Source organism: Mastigoproctus giganteus, chromosome 14 (assembly GCF_048544385.1).
Source record: "Mastigoproctus giganteus isolate SK-2022 chromosome 14, ASM4854438v1, whole genome shotgun sequence".
NCBI classification, from domain to species: Eukaryota; Metazoa; Arthropoda; class Arachnida; order Uropygi; family Thelyphonidae; genus Mastigoproctus; species Mastigoproctus giganteus.
The window spans coordinates 117,766,722-117,788,642 of record NC_143588.1 but is presented as its reverse complement, the minus strand read 5'-3'; the positions used below and the strand labels follow the sequence as shown (position 1 = coordinate 117,788,642).

The window sequence follows — 21,921 nt, the reverse complement described above, 5'->3', positions numbered from 1 at the left end:
AATTTTCTTATATGTTATAATTGAATTACAACTTTCAAGTGTAACGGTTAGCTATATCCTTAAATAGCCTTTGTTAGCTAAGGATAGATATAACTAAATTAAGATTGTGATCGTTATGGTATAGCGTAACGTATATCTCGAACTCGATAGTGTAAGAATTATGATGAATACATTAAGTGGTATGTGGTTAATTTTCATGGGGCGATTATACCTGCAACTAGGGACCAATGGTTTTTAAACTCATAGGAGAGTCTAGGACAAATCCGCCCTTTATCGTGAAAAAGTTTTATTTTCACTTGCAGGGTCAGACCTTTAGGATGCATTGTGTTATATCCTAGGTTTTCCAAGGTAGATTCTCCCTGTCTAACCTAGAGCCCGGAGTAACCCATATATTATGTAATGTCTTGTGTATGGTTCATTTCTATTAGATTAATTTAGTCTTTTTATTGCTTTTTATCAATTCTAACCAGTTATTTCTTTATATGTCTTGACAATGCTTTTGTGAATACTCTAAACTAATTAAGACGACAAAGTCAATATATATAACAATAGCTCATAAATTTAATAAATAAGATAGTAATACAGGTTGACATACATATGAGGTATGGACAAGGGTTAAGACAACAGCCTTATTGACAATACACTGGACAATCATCTGTTTGGGGTGGATCCTTAGACAACTGAGTAAGGATGCATTACACCTTATTGCTTCTGCTTGGTTGGTTCAATGATCAACATAACTCATCTTTGGAGGATAAAATAACAAATTATATTGTTACCCTTAAGCCTAGCACTTTAAAACCCAATGCGGGAGATTTCCGAATAAGATTATGAATTGTAATTTTTAGGTGTGTGTGTGTGGCGGTTTCACAATTCTGGGCTGCCTAAATCAGAAAGTTTAGGGGAAAGCACTTACTGATGTACTTCACGGATTTTGGAGAGTTGTCCTTGCCCTTCTATGTATTTTGCTTCAACTGTCGATAGAGAAGATGGCGGGAACACTTTTACTGGCTACGAATTTAGAGGACTCATGTCTGCAGGGGAATCGGTGACCATGCAACCTGTTTGGTGGGTTGAGAAAACCTCGATCACTTTCGGTCTACATTGATGACCTGGATTCCTTTTTTTCTTCTGCTTTGCACATAATCTTTTACATAGTTTCACCAATCTAAAGAAGCTTTGGATTGGACATGGAAATTCCTGGGGCAACACTGTCGTCTAATAAGAATTATGTCCTGGAGAAAACGTTCTCAGCCTTCCAGGAGGACCCTTTCAGGTCTTCAAGCATGCACGTACAAGCTATGCAGCTGCTCCCATCCTGTTGGCTTGCAGATAAGTTCTAACTGCATCCTCTTATGAAGGCATACCAAAAAACCCATTTCCTATCCCTCATCACTGGTAGCATTCACAACCATTAATTGATCCTATAGGTGCTATTAATACTGTATTTTACACAGGAACAAGGATGTGAGTGTGACTGGTGACCTTACCTTTCTTTTGATATTTTCTTTTCAAACAGTGAAAGTAATTAACTAATGTAGACTTGCCTTTTCCTCTGTGGCTGAGTTTTTCTCACCTAATTAGGTGAGAGGTTTTCTCACCAATTTATGAATAAAAGTCAATGCATGAAGCCTTAAAAAACCAATTGCCCAATTAATAAAAAATTAAGATCTATTCTGGGAGTTATGCCAGCACGTTACCCTCTTTGTCAAACAATTATTCATCTGATTCCCCAATACCTAAATAACGTTCAGTTATATGTGCGGAAATTTGTCTTTAGCCAGCGGGTGGTTGGTTGGTGGAACAGACTGCCATCCCTTGTGGTGGAGGTTGATAGCCTAAATAAGTTTAAGGCTCAGCTGGACAGGTATTTTGAACGAACAGAGGGGTGAAGTGGAAGTGGGTTTTTTTTTTTTTTTTTTTTGGCTGATGCTGCATAAGCTTGCTTTCTTGCATCAAATGCCTCTACTAATGCTAATGCTAATATTTCAGCCTTGGCAACGACCAAGAATTACTTGGTGTTTCCTTGACTCTGACACTAAGGAAAATGTCGAATTATGGAGGTAATTGACAACTCAGCATTGTAATGGGCCTATATGAGAGCTTGAAGGACAGGGTGGATGCCCTTGAAGGATTAAAAGTGAGGGGCCCATCAAGCTCTCAGCTGCCCACACCAATACCAGAGCTTGCACTTGGTCATCACGCAACACAGCGGCAGCCCCCAAGGCAGAATGCGCTGGTCCCAAAGGAACTAGTAGTTGTTGGTGACTCTATTGTCAGGGAAATGGGGAACATGCTATGTAAAAAAGGATAGGTGGAACAGCACCAGGGTGTGTCTGCCAGGGGCAAAGGTTGATGACGTAGAGCGGATATCATCTTTTAAAGGCACAAAAGGTGATATAGTTGTACACGTTGGCACTAATGACATTAAGAGTAGGAGACCGGCGGAATTACTTAAGTACAGGTCACTGTTGAAAAAAAGCCATGAATTAGGGTTGAATTTGAAAGTGTCTGCAATTCTGCCCAGACACGATAGGAGGGAGTATATGATGAGAGCCCTGTCGATCAATTCGGCCCTGGAAGGATTGTGCAAGGCTCAAGGGGTAGAATTTTTTTCAGCCTGGTCTGTACTTGTTAACAGGAGAGACTGCTTCTACAGGAAGGGGATACACTTAAATAGAAAGGGTGCAAGAATGTTTGCTGATGCTATCGAGGCAGTGTTAGGTGGGTCGGAAAACTGCTAGATGGGGGGATACAAGGACTAATAGATTAACAGTAGCCACTGGCAGAGGTGAAAGTGATTCTTGCACTGCTTCTATTGGAATGAGCCGCAGCCTGGAAAATAAGATGCAGGATATTTCAGAGACTGCTGGGAATCATTGGGGTACAAATAAACACATAGGTTGTGTTAGGGTAGCTAAGAAAAAGAAGAGGTGCATGTATACTTGCGTGTACACCACTGCTAGGAGTTTAGTAAATAAATTTGATAAATTTGAGGTATTGCTCAAAACATCAAAGGCAGATATTGTGGGGATTTCAGGGACGTGGTGTCACACAGATACAAAGGAATGCAGAACTCGAATTTGGGGAGTACAATGTCTACAGAAAGGATAGACAGGGTAGGAAGGGAGGAGGGGTTATGCTATTAGTTAAGAAATACATAAAATCCAAAGAAGTGAAGCCAGTCGACATTGCTGGACAGTCAGTGCCGAGTCAGTTTGGTGTGACATAAGCATTGGGAGATCAAAATTTAGAGTAGGAGTGTGCTATAGGCCTAATAACTCTGATGAGTATAATAAATTGTACAGGGAAATAGAGTGGGCCAATAAATCAGAGAGTCTTACAATGGGGGATTTTAATTTCCCAGATATTGACAGGAATTTCGGTGCTGGTCACTCACACACTAGCAAGGCTTTTGTGGATTTATTGGATGATTGTTTCCTACATCAGCATGTTCGGGAGGCAACTAGAGGGAGTAATACTCTTGATTTGATTATCAGTAGTGATTCTTCATGCATTAAGAATCTGCAGGTAAATCAACCACTAGGTGGCAGTGATCACAGTGTGCTGAAGTGGGATTTACTCAAAGAGGTAACTACCATTAGTGGTAAAGGGAAGGGTTATTGCTTTCGTAAAGGCGACTATGATGGACTGAGACAGTATATAAATTCTATACAGTGGGACCAACTGATGATGTTACGAACAGCAAATTCAAAATGGGAAGCATTCAAAGAACTTATCTTGGAAGCTACTAGGCTTTACATACCAACTAAGAAATATTGTTCAAGGTTTAGGCCTAAGTGGATGTCAGATGAACTAATGAGACATATGGCAGAGAAGAAAAATACATGGAATACATACAAATTAACACGTGACACAGAAGCCTATGATAGATACAAGTTGATCTGTAACCAAGTTACAAAGGAGGTTAGGCAGGCGAAGGCAGACTACGAGAAATCTTTGGCAAGGGATGCAAAGAAAAACAGCAAAGACTTCTTTACTTATGTAAACTCTAGAAGGAAGGGGATAAATCAGATTGGTCCACTTGATATGGATGGGTCAACTGTTGATGATCCTGCTCAGGGAGCTAACAAACTGAATGAATATTTTGCATCGACATTCACACATGAGGAGTTATTCAGCGAGGGGAATGCCAGAGGTGTATTCAACTCTGGCAGTAAGCTAGAGAATCTTGTAATAACTGAGAGTAAAGTGGAGGAGAAATTGTTGAAGATAAATACAAGAAAGACACCTGGGGTGGATGGGATCTATCCAGTTATATTAAAGGGAGCAGCAAAGGAAGTAAGCAAACCCTTAGCCATAATTATGAGAGCTTCCTTGGACTCACGGGAAGTACCCATGGACTGGAAATAGTAGAAGTAGTAGTAGTAGTGGCATGTGATGCAAGAAAGCAAATGTATGAGCTTATGCAGCATCAGCCAAAAAAAAAAAAAAATCACACCATTCCCTCCAAATGCCTGTCCAGTTCCTCCTTAAATTTATTCAACCTATCAACTTCCACAACGACAGATGGAAGTTTGTTCCAGCAATTAACCACCCGCTGGCTAAAGGAAAATTTCCGCACAACTATTCTACATCTGTCTTTTCTTAATTTGAATTTATGCTCCCTTAGATTCGTAATCTGAATAAGTGGAAGGATTCCATCAGAATTCAGCGTGCTCAACCCATTCAAGGCCTTATATACCTCAATCAGATCACCGCGCAGGTGCCTAGTCTCCAGCCACTGCAATTTGCAGAACTTAATCCTCTCTTGGTAAGAGGATCCCTTCTTTCCCCTCACCAATCTTGTTGCCCTTCTCTGTACACGCTCAAGTAAATCTACATTCTGCCTAAAATGAGGCCTCCAGACCTGTACCCAGTACTAAAGCCGTGGGCTGACCATTGCCTTATACAGAGGGATAATCACCTCCTTTTCCCTGCTAGCAAAATTCCTATATATCATTGACAAAACGCCATGACCTGCCCTGGCAGCCTGTCTGCATTGCTCAGAAAACTTCATATCTGCCTGCACAATTACTACCAAGTCTTTTACATATTCTACCACCTTAAGTGTAGTACCACACAGTTGGTACGTTTTTCTGGGGTTACTTCTATCCATATGTAGTACTTTGCATTTGACAAGGTTAAACTTCAGTTGCCACTTCTTAGCCCATCTGCCCAAATTATCTAGATCCCGTTGGAGTAGCACACTGCCATTACTGTCATTAACAACCCTGCCAACTTTTGTATCATCTGCAAACTTCGACATTAAGCCTGATATACCTTCATCAATATCATTGATAAATATACAAAACAACAGTGGACCTAACACCGAACCCTGTGGGACTCCACTAATAACATTAGTCCAAGAAGAGCAGCACCCATTGATTACCACCCTCTGTCTTCTAGCACTTAACCATCCTTTTATCCATTGTAGCAACTTACTCATAATACCATTCTGCTCCAATTTGTACAATAGTCTTAAATGCGCAACAGTGCCAAAAGCTTTCCTGGAATCCAAATATATGATATCAAAATTATTTTTCGCATCCAGTTCCTTTGTAACCACATCATAATATCCTATCAAATTTGTCAGACAAGACTTTCCCTTAACAAACCCATGCTGTGTCTGAATTATTGCTGCAGTCTTGTCTAGATGATCCTGCAATGCATCTTTAACCAGTGACTCCATTATTTTACCCGGAACAGAAGTTAAACTAACTGGTCTGTGCAAATGTGACACCAATTCACAAAGGAGGATCAAAGGGCGACACAAATAATTATAGACCTGTTAGTTTAACTTCTGTTCCTGGAAAATTAATGGAGGCACTGGTTAAAGAAGCACTGCAGGATCATCTAGACAAGACTTCAGTTATAGCTAGGACACAGCATGGTTTTGTTAAGGGGAAGTCTTGCCTGACCAATTTTATTGGATACTATGATGCAGTCATAAAAGAACTGGATGCAGGGAGTAACTTTGATATTATATACTTGGATCTTAGAAAGGCTTTTGATACTGTTGCACATGGAAGACTGCTGCACAAATCGGAGCAGTGTGGCATTGGAGGCAAATTGCTGCTATGGATAAAGGGGTGGTTGAGGGGGAGAAGACAGAGAGTGGTAATCAATGGACACTGCTCAACGTGGACTAATGTTATTAGTGGAGTCCCTCAGGGTTCAGTATTGGGTCCATTATTGTTTTCTGTATTTATAAATGATATTGATGATGGTATATCAAGCTTAATGTCCAAGTTTGCAGACGATACGAAGGTTGGCAGGGTTGACAAGTGACTACTGACACTATGCTACTGCAACAGGATCTAGAAAGGTTCAGCAGATGGGCCGAGACTTGGCAAATGAAGTTTAACATTGACAAATGTAAAGTACTACATATGGGAAACAGCAACCCCAGAGCAACGTATCAACTCTGTGGTACTACACTGACAGTGGTAGAGAATGAAAGGGACCTGGGGGGTGGGTGTGCACACAGATATGAAGTTTTCTGAGGAGTGCAGACGGGCTGCAAGAGTAGCTCATGGTGTATTGTCGATGATATATAGGAATTTTTCTAGCAGGGATAAGGAGGTGATTATTCCCTTGTATAAGGCAATGATCAGACCGCAACTAGAGTACTGTATACAGGTCTGGAGGCCTCATTTCAAGAAGGATGTAGAGATGCTGGAACGAGTACAGAGAAGGGCAACAAGATTAGTGAATGGAACAAAGGGGTGCTCTTACGAAGAAAGGCTTAAGTTTTGCAAATTACAGTGTCTGGAGACTAGGCACCAGCGAGGTGATCTGATAGAAGTGTATAAAGCCTTGAATGGTTTGAGCATGTTCAATGCTGATGGGATTCTTCCTCTTGCTCAGAATAATCACCTGAGAGGGCATAAATTCAAATTGAGGAAAGACAGATGTAGGATAGACGTGAGGAAATTTGCCTTTAGCCAGCGGGTGGTTAGTTGGTGGAATAGACTTCCATCCCTTGTCATGGAAGTTGATAGCCTAAATAAGTTTAAGGCTCAGTTGGACTGGTATTTCGAACGAACAGAGGGGTGAAGTGGAAGTGGTTATTTTTTATTTATTTATTTATTTGTTTTTTTTTTTTTTTTTTTTTTTTGCCTGATGCTGCATAAGCTTGCTTTCTTGCATCAAATGGCTCTACTAATGCTAATGTTAATGCTAATGCTTGACAAGCTACTGTGCAATTGATCTCCGAATTGAGAAGGTCTTTCTACTCTCTGTATCCTACAACGTTTTCCATTATTGAGTGTAATTTTTGATTTTACAAATAGCCAATGAACGTTTTATATGATCAGTAAAGACTGAATTAAAATCAAGTCTGTCATTATTTTTAGTTAATGAACATGTCACTTTTACATTATTAAAACAAAAATTTGTTTGATTACAGTCTGTAATTTTAAGTTAATATCATTTAAGATAACTTATAGTATACAAAATGAAATTTTCAGTAGTCTTGGGAGATCAAATTAATAAGAGCAAAATTAATATTTCGCAAAAAGTTGAATAACACAAAATATATAATTTCATTAGCGTTAACTGAAATGAGATAGGTGAAGTCCACAAAATGAAGCTTTTTATAATTTTATGAAAACAAATAAAGATCCTTTTCAGTTATAACTGTACTGAAAAATAAACAGTAAAAAATATCATACAGACCTGTCTCACACCTACTGATAAAAAAATAAAAATAAAATATCTAAATAACAAATTGAATTAAAACCACATGCTTATCAAAAACGCAGGGCGCCACCTGGTGTTCGTCAGCAGCGCCACTACGGGGAAAAATATGTTACCACAGTAACAGAGTACAGTACTACTTTGTGTATGTTGCTACTCAGTGATCAAAATCTACCTGATTATCAAAAAGGGCTACACCCTTAATTAAAGTCTATCCTTATTTGCTTTTCTACCCACTCATTGAAGGTCACCTTATACACTGTCTGCGTTGCTATGCAATTATCAAAAAATAAATAGAAATGGAAGCTTATTAAACAATTGTAACAATATGTTATTCGCATTGAGAGTACGTGTACCTCTGTCTCCACTCTTACGGCTGTGAAATGGTATGTATTCCTATTACTAGTACAGCTAGAATTAAAAACGAGCATAGCTTGTCAGTGTATTTATATTCAGGTTCTCTTGTTTTTTTATGATATCCTTTTTTCCACGGAGAGAGTAGCTTACTGTGATAGAATTTATCGTGAAAATGTATTCATATAAATGAAGTGAAAATTGTAGTAGTAGTAGTAGTAGTAGTAGTAGTGGCACTTGATGCAAGAAAGCAAATGTAGGAGCTTATGCAGCATCAGCCAAAAAAAAAAAAAAAGAAATCACACCATACCCTCCAAATGCCTGTCCAGTTCCTCCTTAAATTTATTTAACCTATCAACTTCCACAACGACAGATGGAAGTTTGTTCCAGCAATTAACCACCCGCTGGCTAAAGGCAAATTTCCGCACATCTATTCTACATCTATCCTTTCTTAATTTGAACTTATGTCCCCGTAGGTTCGTATTCTGAACAAGTGGGAGGATCCCATCAGAATTCAGCGTGCTCAACCCATTCAAGGCCTTATAGACCTCAATCAGATCACCGCGCAGGTGCCTAGTCTCCAGCCACTGCAATTTGCAGAACTTAAACCTCTCTTGGTAAGAGGATCCCTTCATTCCCCTCACCAATCGTGTTGCTCTTCTCTGTACACGCTCAAGCAAATCTACATCCTTCCTAAAATGAGGCCTCCAGACCTGTACGCAGTACTCAAGGCGTGGCCTGACCATTGCCTTATACAGAGGGACAATCACCTCCTTTTCCCTGCTAGCAAAATTTCTATATATCATTGACAAAACCCCATGACCTGCCCTAGCAGCCTGTCTACATTGCTCAGAAAACTTCATATCTGACTGCACAATTACTCCCAGGTCTTTTTCATTTTCTACCACCTTAAGTGTAGTACCACACAGTTGGTACGTTTCTCTGGGGTTACTTCTACCCATATGCAGTACTTTGCATTTGTCAAGGTTAAACTTCAGTTGCCAGTTCTTAGCCCATCTGCCCAAATTATCTAGATCCTGTTGCAGTAGCACACTGCCATTACTGTCATTAACAACCCTGCCAACCTTCGTGTCATCTGCAAACTTCGACATTAAGCCTGATATACCTTCATCAATATCATTGATAAATATACAAAACAACAGTGGACCCAACACCGAACCCTGTGGGACTCCACTAATAACATTAGTCCACGAAGAGCAGCACCCATTGATTACCACCCTCTGTCTTCTCCCACTTAACCATCCTTTTATCCATTGTAGCAACTTACCCTTAATACCATTCTGCTCCAATTTGTACAGTAGTCTTCCATGCGCAACAGTGTCAAAAGCTTTCCTGAAATCCAAGTATATGATATCAAAATTATTTTTTGCATCCAGTTCCTTTGTGACCACATCATAATAACCAATCAAATTTGTCAGACAAGACTTTCCCTTAACAAACCCATGCTGTGTCTGAATTATTGCTGCAGTCTTGTCTAGATGATCCTGCAATGCATCTTTAACCAGTGACTCCATTATTTTACCCGGAACAGAAGTTAAACTAACTGGTCTGTAATTACTCGTGTCACTCTTCGAACCTCCTTTGTGAATTGGGGATACATTTGCACATCTCCAGTCCGTGGGAACCTCCCCTGAATCCAAGGATGCTCTCATAATTATGGCTAAGGGTTTGCTTAGTTGCTTTGCCGCCTCCTTTAATATAACTGGATAGATCCCATCCACCCCAGGTGCCTTTCTTATGTTTATGTTTGTGTCACAAGCGGTTTTAGAGTATCACTTCAATAGTCTTAATATAGGAGAGCAAGATCGAGTTCGAATCCTGTCAATGACGCTAGTAATTTTTACTGGTTTTTCCCACAGGGTTCGGTGTTAGGTCCACTGTTGTTTTGTATATTTATCAATGATATTGATGAAGGTATATCAGGCTTAGTGTCAAAGTTTGCAGATGATACAAAGGTTGGCAGGGTTGTTAATGACAGTAATGGCAGTGTGCTACTGCAACAGGATCTAGAAAATTTGGGCAGATGGGCTGAGAAGTGGCAACTGAAGTTTAACATTGACAAAAGCAAAGTACTGCATATTGGTAGAAGTAACCCCAGAGAAACATACCAACTGTGTGGTACTACACTTAAGGTGGTAGAAAATGAAAAAGACCTGGGAGTAATTGTGCAGTCAGATATGAAGTTTTCTGAGCAATGCAGACAGGCTGCCAGGGCAGGTCATGGGGTTTTTGTCAATGATATACAGGAATTTTGCTAGCAGGGAAAAGGAGGTGATTGTCCCTCTGTATAAGGCAAAAGTCAGGCCATGCCTTGAGGTCTCATTTTAGGAAGGATGTAGATTTGCTTGAACGTGTACAGAGAAGGGCAACAAGATTGGTGAGGGGAATGAAGGGATCCTCTTACCAAGAGAGGTTTAAGTTCTGCAAATTGCAGCTGCTGCAATTTGCAGAACTTAAACCTGATTGAGGTGTATAAGGCCTTGAATGGGTTGAGCACGCTGAATTCTGATGGGATTCTTCTACTTGTTCAGATTACGAACCTAAGGGGGCATAAATTCAAATTGAGGAAAGACATGTAGAATAGATTTGCGGAAATTTGCCTTTAGCCAGCTGGTGGTTAATTGCTGGAACAAACTTCCATCTGTCGTTGTGGAAGTTGATAGGTTAAATAAATTTAAGAAGGAACTGGATAAACATTTAGAGGGAATTGTGTTGTAAATTTTTTTTTTTCTTTTGGCTGTTTCTGCATAAGCTCATCCACTTGCTTTCTTGCATCACATGCCACTACCACTACTACTAAAACGTTGCCTCATCTGCCCCTTACTTCTAATACTTTAGCTTATCCTTAAATTTATTAAGACCACACAACACCAGACAGAAATCTATTCTAACAGTCACAAGTCTGGCTCAAAGCAAATTTTTGCACATCTATCTAATGTTCAGTATATCAATTCTTAATTTAAGTTTCCTGATGTGTGTTGTCAGAGAAAGAGCAAAGATGCTATCAGCATTTAGTTTACTTAATCCATTTAAAGCCTTAAAACACTTCAGTCAGGTCTCCTGCAAGGAGATCTGATTGAAGGCTGCTTGGTTTTCAAGTGCAACAGTTTGCAGAACTGAATGCATTGAAGGCTACCTTGATTCCAAGTGCTGCAGTTTTCAGCACTTAGAAAGCACTTTTGTAACCAAGTCTTAGTTTAAGGCTGCCTAGTTTGCAAGTGCTACAGTTAGCAGAACCCTGATAATGGTACCCTTTTGTGTACTTGACTAATCTTGTCACTCTTCTCTGCACCTGCTCCAGCAGATCCACATCATTTTTAAAATGAGCCTTCTGGAACTGTATGAAGTACTCAAGATGCTTGTTTGTTTGTTATTTGGTTTTTTGGGAGCATTAGCAACTAAGGCCATATTTCTCCAGGGATATGCGGTGGTCGTTCCCTGACTTTTCCGCATCCTCTGTATTTGGTGGTCACGGGCTTGAACCCTGGTCTAATCAGGAAGCATGTGCTATGAACTGCTGCTCCTACCACCTCTTGTCCCTGCTAGTAAAAATTCTTGTATATTATTGGCTGTCCATTATTGGCTTACTGACTGTCCAAGTAGCCTATCTACACTGTTCAGAAAACTTCATATCAGACCATACAATTAATCATAGGTCATGTTCATTCTCCACCACCTTGAGGGTGGTACCATCCAGTTGGTGTTATTTTGGGATTACTGCTGTCCACTTACAGTACTTTTTATTTATCAAAAAAAGTAGCAGAGTTGTGGCAGTACAGGATTCTTAGAATATAAATGGGATTCTGAAGGAAACAGAAATATATACAATGCTTAAACAACCTAGTAAGCTATTTTCTTTGAATCATTCATGAGTAGGAAATAATTTTGACATTGTTTACTTAGATTTCAGCAAAGCATTTGACTCAGTCCTGCAGGAGAGGTCACTATATAAGCTGGAACTTGTTGGAATTGCAGGCAAATTCATGAAATGGATCACAGGGTAGCTGCAGAGTAGAGAACAGAGGATGTTTATTAATGGTTTAATTGTTATCTCTTTAGATTGGGCCAACATAAGAAGTGGTGTTCCCCAAGGATTGGTAATGGAACCATTGCTATTTTTTATATTCTTAAGCTACATTAAATGATACAGGACATGATGTGAAAATTTGCAGGTAATATCAAGATTGTTAGAATAGCTAATAATCGGTGCCAAGTAGCGATTCTTTAGGATTACTTACATAGACTTTAGTGAAGGTCAAAAAAAGTGGCAAATATCTTTTCATGAAGCAAAATGCAAGGTTTTACACTTAGAAAATAGTAACCCCAAAATAGGTTCTACATTGGGTAGGGTTTCAATTAAAAAATAGTAGGGGAAGAAATGGATTTGAAAATTATGGTACAGTGGGGAATGTTAAATCATTGATAGGACACCATGGTGTTCTTTTGATGATTTCTTGTACACTTGCATGTAGAGATAGGGATGTTGTAATCCCACTGTATAAGACAATTGTATGTGACCACACTTGGAATACGAAGTTGAAGTTTAGAGACTGCACCTAAAGAAAGGTATTGAGGGTGAAAGGGCACAAAGATGGCCAGCATGCTTGGTGAGATCAGCAAAGGGGTATCAGTATGAGAAAAAAGTCATTGAATATGTAGGCAGCAGAGTTTGATTACTAGACATTTTATAGGAGTGATTGAAGGGTATAAGCCCCGGCATGGAGAAAATAAAATTAATATGGGTGAAGTTTTCACTGTTTTAATTGATTAACTAAACAGACAAGCTAGTGCAATTGCATCATATAAGTACATGTGTTCAGTGGTTTTGTCAACCACCACCGAACATATCTACCAGAAGTAAGTGCCATTTCACCTACTATGGTGAAAGGAGGCATATGATGGTTTTGTCAACCACCGAAGTAGGAGAAATTGTATCGTTTTTATTATATATCATATTGTGAATACCTTCACTAGTTACCCTGATATTGCACTACATTAAATAAGCAACGCTTCACTAGTACAGAAGACTAATGTTACTTATTGTTGCTGACACCACCACCCAGATGTCACCTTCTCAAGGTTTTCTGGACTCTCAATGGGTGGTAGGTACTCTGATGTTACAGTAAATGATAACCCAGTTATGAAGTATAACTCCACAATATGAGAGATGCCAGATGGTATGCAATAGTATAGACTAAGAATATTTTTGGGCTAAAGCCTCAAACTACAGAAAGTTGAAGCTTTAGTCCAAAAATCATTAGAGAAGGCATATGATGGAAGAAGCAAAAAAAATAAAATAAATAAAACTTCCCATTTCACCTATCCATTTGCTTCAAAAGTTTTCTCACCTTTTCTTTGAATTTATTTAAGGTATCAACTTCCACAATGACAAATGGAAGTTTGGTCAGCAATCAACCACTCCTTGGCTAAAAGCAAATTTCCACACATCTATTTTGCAAATGGCCTTCTTCAGTTTGAATTTGTGTCCCCTCATGTGTAGTTTGAGCAACAGGAAGAATCCCATCAGCATTGAGCATGCTCAATTCAAAGCATTAAACACCTCAAGCAGATCACCTTGCAGGTGCCTAGTCTCCAGATGCTGCAATTTTCAAAACTGAAACCATTCTTGGTAAGAGCACCCTTTGTTCCCCTCACCAATCTCATTGCCCTTCTCTGTACGCATTCCAGCAGCTCTACATCTTTCCTAAAATGAGGCCTCCAAACCTGTATGTAGTACTCAATAAGTGGCCTGATCATTGTCTTATACAAAGGGATAATAGCTCTTTATCCATTTTAGCAAAATTCTTGTATATCATTGACAAAATCCCATGAGCTGTGCTGGCAGCCTGCATTGCTCAGAGAACTTCATATCTGACTATACAATTACTCCCAAGTCTTTTTCATTTTCCACTACCCTGAGTGTAGTATCATACACTTGGTACATTACTCTGGGGTTACTGCTACATATATGCAGTACTTTGCATTTGTCAATATTAAACTTCAGTTGTCATTTCTCTGCCCTTCTGCTAAAGTTTTCTAGATCCTGTTGCAGTAGCATACAGTCTTTCCTATCATTAACCACCTTGCCAACCTTTGTATCAAACTCTAAAAGAGAGCTAAATAATTTAGACATTAAGCCTGATATACCTTTATGAATATCATTGATAAATATAGAAAACAACAATGGGCCCAACACCGAACCCGGGGACTCCACTAATAACATTAGTCCACAAAGAGCAATGGCCATTGATTACCACTCTGTCTTCTCCCACTCAACCATCCCTTTTTCCATAGCAGCAACTTGCACTTAATGCCACATTGCTACAATTTGTTTGCAATCTTTTTTAATGTGCAACAGTATCAAAAGGTTCCTTTGAAATATAAGTGTATCAAAATTATTTTTTGCATTCAGTTCCTTTGTGGCCTCATCATAGTATCCATTCAGATTGGTCAGACAATTTCCCCATAACAAACCCATACTGCTCTGAAATATAATTGCAGCGTTGTCTAGACCAGGCATGTCAAACTGAGGGTCCCCCGAGGGCCATATGGGTCACATTTGTGTTATCATGAGGGCCGCACACGACAACTAATTGAAGTCATTTAATAAAAATTATTGTAGAATATTTTTATTACTTAAACTTAGAAACATACAATGTGCATACAAATGGTTTAGCGGCTAGCCACATTCATGAATGCAAAGTAATGAAGTAGTTTAACAAAAGAAATTTTAAACGCAACGCAACAGACTTGTATGCAACAACAACAAATATATTGTACAAAAATTACAGCAGTTCAAAATGAACATTTATTCATGACTATTTTAGTGTTTTGTCCTGAGGCTTGACACCTCGTTTTAATGACAATTTTTGCTATGTCTGGCTGAAATGTCTATGCAGTTCCGACTTTCATCAGAGATGAGAGGTGTTGATCAGTCTTGTTCTCTGAGAAGTTTCTGTTGATTTCATGAAGGAAAATAACTGTTCACACACATAGGTGTGAACAGTTATTTTCCTTCATGAAATCAACAGAAACATTGCCATAATCCTTGTGGCAAACTTTCTGAAGTTTTTAAACTTTTCAGGAAGGTATGAAAAGAAACGAGGTATCCCCACTTCAAGATACTTTGCTCTGAGTGTAGAATCCCACTGCATTTCTAATAGTTCTATCTGCAGTCTTTCTTCTGCCTTGGCAACATCAAAGGTGAATGGTTCTGAGAATAATGCAAAGTGGTGTTCAAAAGATGAGAAATCACGAAATCTTTCCTGAAATTCTTTTGACAACAATTCCAGGTGACCGTCATACTTAGCAAAGCTAAGTACAGACTCAGTATTGGCAGTGTTTTTCAGCCCTTTGCACTTTGGAAAATGAACTAAATTTTCATTTGACAGCTGTGACTTCCATAAGCTTAGTTTTGTAATGAAGCACTTGATGTCATCATACAACTGAGTGATGAGTTTGTTTTTACCTTGTAATTTCAAATTAAGATCAGTTAATTGTGCAGTAATGTCCACAGCAAAAGCCAGATCCTGGAGCCAACTTTCATCTTTTATTTCATCCATGTTTTGACGTTTCATCTCCAAAAACAATTATTTCTTGTCTCAACAGATAAAATCTTTTCAGCACTTTGTGACATGACAACCAGTGGACTTCTGTGTAGAATGGAACATCGGTAAACTGATTATCCATATCTTCCAACAACTGGCTGAATTGACGGTGGTTGAGAGCACAGCCTCTGATATAGTTCGCTGTCTTTGTGACCAAACTAAGCACATGATCCAATTTTAAAATCTTTGAACACAAATTTTGCTGATGAATAATGCAGTGAAAATGTGCAAATGATGAATCTGGATGCGAGTTTTCTATTTTTGTTCGTAACATGGCAGCAACACCATTATGTCTGCCAACTATATTCGCAGCACCGTTGGTAGATAAGCATGCAAGTTTACTCAAATCCAAACCATAGTCATACAGAACCTGCTCGACTTTCTCAAAGATGACCTGGCTTGTTGTAGTGTCATGCATGGGGATCAGTTCTTCATAAATATTAAATTCATTGTCACAAGCCCTGATGAAAACTGCAAGCTGTGCTATTCCAGTGATGTCACCGGTCTCATCAATAGCAATAGAAAAATGTTCAAATCTTGTTGATGTGGCCTTCAACTGTTGTTTCAAATCACTTGACATTTCATCAATCCGTTCAGCAACAGTGTTCCTGGTTAATGAAATATCTTTGAATAAGTGTGCTTTCTCTGGACACACAATTTGAGCCGTTTTTACAATGCATTGCTTTATGAAATCTCCTTCACTGTAAGATTTCCCACTCATGGCGATCATTCGGCTGAGTTTGCAGTAACGGAAGCTACATTCCCTTTCTCAATTTTCGTAAAACAAGTCTGTTGCTGTCTCACATTAGCCTTCAATTCCTTGAGTCTTGAGACATGCATTGGGCCTTCATAATTTATCGTAAGATCGATGGTTCATTTCATAATATCTTTTCAAGTTGTACTCTTTTGGCGTGCCAATGCTTTTGTTGCAAATTAAACAATGTATCTTTCCATTCACCGTTGTGCAAAAATACTGTAATTCCCATTTTTCTTGAAACACTCACCCTTCTTCGTTCAGTTTCCTTTTTCTCTTAGCTGGAGAAGCACTAGCCATTTTTAAAGATGATGTGCAATCTGAAAAATAATAAAATTAAATTAAAAATAAATTCACCGGTTAAAAAACTGAAACGAAATTTAGACCAGCTTATGTATTGTTACGAGCGAGATAAACGGGTTTTTACCTCATGCTCGTTGGTTTCCCTCTCTCACTCAGGCCAAGCGGTTTACCTTAAAGAGAGAGGAACCTTTTCCACTTGTGGGCCGTGGAATTCGGATTAGGACCAGGTACCTACACCAATAAATTGGCAAGAATACTAGAATTCTTGTTGTAAGGCAGCCGTGCGCGATATTCTAAATTACCTAAATTACTTCAATTAATAGATTTTGCGAATCGCTACAGTGTCCTTTGTGCGAGCCGCAGGTGTGCTTGCAAAGGGCCACATGTTTGACATGCCTGGTCTAGATGATCCTGTGTTGCTTTCTCAGACCATACACAATTTACAGACAGTCAACACTGAGCAATATAGCCTTAGTCACTCATTCTCGTAAAACCCAACTAAAGCCGCCTGCCTTTTACAGTAACTCCATAATTTTTCCTAAAACAGAATTTAAACTAACAGGCCTGTAATTACTCATGTCACTGTTTGATCCCTGTTTGTGAATTGGCGATTCATTTGCTGACATCCAGTTTTAGGGGACCTGCCCTGAATCCAAGGATGCTCTCATAATTCTGGCTAAGGGTGGACTTACTTTGTTTGCTGCTTCCCTTAATGTAATTGGATAGATCCCATCCACCACAGATGCCTTTCTTATGTTTAACTTCAAAAATTTCTCTTCCACTTCTTAGTTATTATATAATTATTTAGCCCTCTTTTAGAGTTTAATAAACTTCTGGCATTTCCTTCCCTAAAGAATTCCTCATTTTTGAATGTAGATACAAAATACTCATTCTGTTTGTAAGCAACCTGAACAGGATCATCAACAGTCAAAGCAGCGATATCAAGTGGAACAAACTGATTCATCCCCTTCCTTTTAGTGTTTACATAAGTAAAGAAGTCTGCTATTTTTTTTTTTTTTTTTTTGCATCCTTCGCCAAAGGTAGGCTGTCGCTTGCCTAACCTTCTTTGCGACTTGATTACGTACTAGTTTATATCTGCCATAGGCTTCTGGGTCGTCTAATAATTTATTTCCATACAATGCATTTTTCTTCTCTTCCAAGAGTCTCGTCAGTTCATCTGTCATTCATTTAGGCACATATCTTGAAGAGTATTTCTTAGTTGATATGAAAAGCCTAGTAGCTTCTATGATTAATTCCCTGAACACTTCTCATTTAGAATTTGCTGATGGTAACATCATCAGTTAGTCCCACTGTATAGAAATTAAAAACCATCTCAGATGACTGTAGTCACCTTTACAAAAGCAAAAGCCTTTCCCTTTACCTTTGGTGATTGTTACATCTTTAAGTATATCCCAAATCAATTTGTGCTTTAAAAATCTGCAGATTCTTAATGCATGAATAATCACTGCTGATAATCAGATCACAAGTATTACTTAGTTAGGTTAATTAATGATCAATCATTTACAAAATTCTCTCCACCCTTCTTTCTCTCCAAAATTCTCCCTCTCCTCCAAAAGTCTCATAGAAGTTCATTTTCTACTTAATGCCTTTCCTATAGATACTTACATGCTGTTTGTTATTTGGTTTTTAGGAGCATTAGCAACTAAGGCCATATTGCTCCGGGATATGCGGTGGTCATTCCCTGACCTTTCCGCATCCTCCGTATTTGGTGGTGACGGGCTCGAACCCCAGTCGAATCAAGAAGCGCGTGGTACGCACTGCTGCTCCTTCCCACCTGGCTACGGAGGCACCATACTTACATGCACACTATTCCAAATGGTAATCTGGAATTTTCTCATGGCTTCCAAACTAGTCTGAATACATACAGCAATTGGTCAGCATTCATTCACTGCTGAACTCCAAATTCACAGAACTAACTTTTCCTCTTTCTCACCCTTTCTACTTCTGTTTTCTAGAATGTCCTTTCTTCACATATTTCCAAATAACTACAGTTTACAGAAATTCAATTCTAGTCAACAACTATCTTATGTTTTTTCAGCCTTCAGCCTATATTTGTATATATCTTGGCATCTCCTTGTACTATATTTTCTTAAAAATATATATATATTTTATCAATGGGATTTTATTTGTTATTACTTATAGAAAAGAGACTAAACTAGTAATGCCACTTGTATGAAATGTATGAACTAGAAAATGGCGATTGTTCAACATATTGAAAAATAAGAGTACATGTTTTAGTCTTTAATATTCAACCAACAAAACTTATTAATCTATATGTTAATAGCAATTTCATAATTTATACTTATATGTGAAGATCACAAATTAAAACTGCTCATCAGTTATTTTTATTTTTTTATTTTTTATATTTGTTTTTATGAAATATTCTAAGTCAAACAGAAATCCTATGTAGAAAAATATTTGATCACATTCAAAAAGTCCCAAAAATCTGTTTTTTAGATTATTGCAATAAAGAACAAATTAATTTTCTTAAAAGTATTGTTAAAAACCAAATGTGATTGCTTTTTTTAAATATTACTAAGTGATTATCATATAGAGATCTGTTTATTTAAATATTTGTTGTTTTACATATTTTAAAGTATTTCATTTTATTCTACAGGTTGCAAGCTACCTGCTGGAGAGATTTCTAAAGAAGTTTGGAAATAGAAATAGAAAGTAGCCATTAATATTTTATGGCAGGATAAGTAGAAGACTAGGATTAATGATTTATTGCTACTTTTCATGGTTTGTGAGGACACACGAGACTGAAACATTTTGATATTAGAAAGTCAGTGAAAAGTAATTGTTGTTACTTTCACTGTTTTAAACAACCAAGCAAACATAGACTATGAAAGAAATATTTAGTTGCAAAGTTTGTGGTAAGAAATATTCACAGGCAGGCAAGCTTACTGCACATGAAAAAGTTCACACCAATGAGAGAACTTTTCTCTGTGAGTACTGTGGAAAGGTTTTCAAAGGATCCAGCAGTGCTTTGTACCACATTAGAACTCATACCGGTGAAAAACCTTTCTCATGTAAAATCTGTGGTAGAACATTTACCCGGTGTGACTACCTTGTTTCACACCGCAAAACACACACTCGTGAGAGGCCTTTTACTTGCAAAATGTGTGGCCTGACATTTGCACGGTCTTCATATCTTTACAAGCACAGTAAACTTCATAATTTTAAAGAGAAAGAGAAACATTTTAAGTGTGAAAAATGTCCCAAAGCATTCATTTCTTCTGCATACCTTCAATCACATATGATAGTACATAGCAGTGAAAAGCCATTTGCTTGTGATATATGTGAGAAGAAATATAAACATTCACAGGGCCTCATTATCCACAAACGAATTCACACTAATGAAAAACCATATACATGTGAAACATGTGGAAAGGCATTTGCTGTTGCTGGACGTCTTACAGCACACTCAAGAATTCACACAAATGAGAAACCATATACATGTGAAGTATGTGGAAGAGGATTCTCATGTTCTAAATATCTTAAACAGCATTCTACTGTTCATTCACGAGTAAAATCATATATGTGTGAAATGTGTGGAAAAGAATTTTCTTCCTCTTGTTATCTGAAAAGACACAAAAGAACTCACAATAATGAGAAGCCATACATGTGTAATACATGTGGGAAAACATTTTCAGATAATAGAGTTTTAAAGATTCATACCAGAATTCACACTAATGAGAAACGTTTTGTATGTAACATATGTGGCAAGGTATTTTCAAGCCCAAGTGGTTTTACATATCATCGTAGAGAACACAGTAATGTAAAACCCTTTGCCTGTGAAATATGTGGCAAAAAGTTTTATCGTTCACATCATCTAATAGGACATCGTAGAATACACACTCATGAGAAACCATATACTTGTGAAACTTGTGGGAAAAAATTTGCACATGTAGGAAATCTCAAGCAGCATTTAAAGATTCATACCAAAGAAAAACCATTTACATGTAATACTTGTGGAAAATCATTTTCCCAGTCAGGAAGCCTTCGTGGACACATGAAAACTCATCGGTAAAATCTTGTGTTTGAGGAACATAAAGTAATAAAGTTTCCATTGTAAATTATTTTTCTGTACATATTTGTCTCATATGTATTCTTAAGTGGAAACTGTAGTTCCAACTAATAGTGTCCAAAAGTAATTCCATAAATAATGTGTGTATGGAAAAGAATGTGAAAATTTTCATTTATAGTACAGTAATTTAATGATTGAGGCAGTCTTTTTCCGTGTGTAAATATGAAACAAAATTTATAAATTAAATAAATTAAGAAATAAAGTAAATAAATAACTTCTGCTTTAATTCCCGATGCTGACATTCTTTCCTTAGTGAAAGTTGTTACAAGAAAATAAATTGCAAACCTGATTATGAATACTAACTCTAAAGATTTTTTTTTAATAAGAAAGCCCTCAAACAGAAAAATTATTAGAGCCCATATAGCTTAGTACCGTGTATGAGTTAACGCTTCAGAAGACTGAAGATACTTGTTGACGTTAAACATCAATTTCTGTAGATTGCAATTTGAGTAAATACTAGAATATAATTCTGCGAGTTTGGAGTTGGATAGTGATTGGATGTTGACTGGCTGAAGCACATATTTGCATTACTTTTGAAGAGAGCAGTGAATTTAAGAAACAAATTCAGAAAAACTGTGCTAATAAAAGTATTGATGGAAGAATTTTGCATTAGAAATTGATCATGTATGACACAAAGAGTCAAGAAAATTTCAAAGAGATGGATTGTTAATTAATCCAACTTCCCTCTTTTGAATAGAGCCGAGCTTGAGGTTCTGGGATCATTGCCCCAAATGCGGGAACAATATTTAATTGTAGGACAGATTTGAGATTTGTACAGAGTGAGTAGTTAGAAGGAAGTAATGCTTCTCTTCCAAAATAATAAAAGAAAACCCAGTTGTTTTGATGAAGAGGAAGCCATATCTGCGATGTGGTCATGCTAAGATAGATTAGAAGTCGGTAATCCCTAAGAATAATATGTGAATTTGTCTAGAAATCTAAGTGTCATTGAAGGTGAGCATAGGGGTAATAGACTTTTTTACAAGGTAAAAAAACAGGATTGGGTTTTAAAAGGATTGAAATTAAGTTATCCTTGCCCGATTGGAGAATTATGTGGAGATGAGTATTTATGG

At 37.8% G+C, this 21,921-nt stretch overlaps 3 protein-coding genes across 3 annotated transcripts; 1 reads left to right on the top strand and 2 right to left on the bottom strand.

The window, feature by feature from the left end:
- Positions 1-7,841: 7,841 nt before the first annotated feature.
- LOC150075660 (uncharacterized) lies at positions 7,842-20,807 on the top strand. Its single transcript, XM_090388811.1, has 2 exons — positions 7,842-8,087; positions 19,379-20,807. The coding sequence occupies exon 2, from the start codon at positions 19,607-19,609 to the stop codon at positions 20,792-20,794; it is 1,188 nt and encodes a 395-aa protein (XP_090244937.1). The 5' UTR covers positions 7,842-8,087; positions 19,379-19,606; the 3' UTR covers positions 20,795-20,807.
- Positions 15,093-15,638, bottom strand: LOC150075662 (general transcription factor II-I repeat domain-containing protein 2-like). Its single transcript, XM_090388611.1, has one exon. It carries the CDS (start codon positions 15,636-15,638, stop codon positions 15,093-15,095), a length of 546 nt encoding a protein of 181 aa, XP_090244737.1.
- LOC150075661 (general transcription factor II-I repeat domain-containing protein 2-like) lies at positions 15,758-16,404 on the bottom strand. Its single transcript, XM_090388610.1, has 2 exons — positions 15,985-16,404; positions 15,758-15,841 (listed from the first exon to the last, which is right to left on the bottom strand). The coding sequence occupies exons 1-2, from the start codon at positions 16,402-16,404 to the stop codon at positions 15,758-15,760; spliced, it is 504 nt and encodes a 167-aa protein (XP_090244736.1).
- Positions 20,808-21,921: the final 1,114 nt, after the last annotated feature.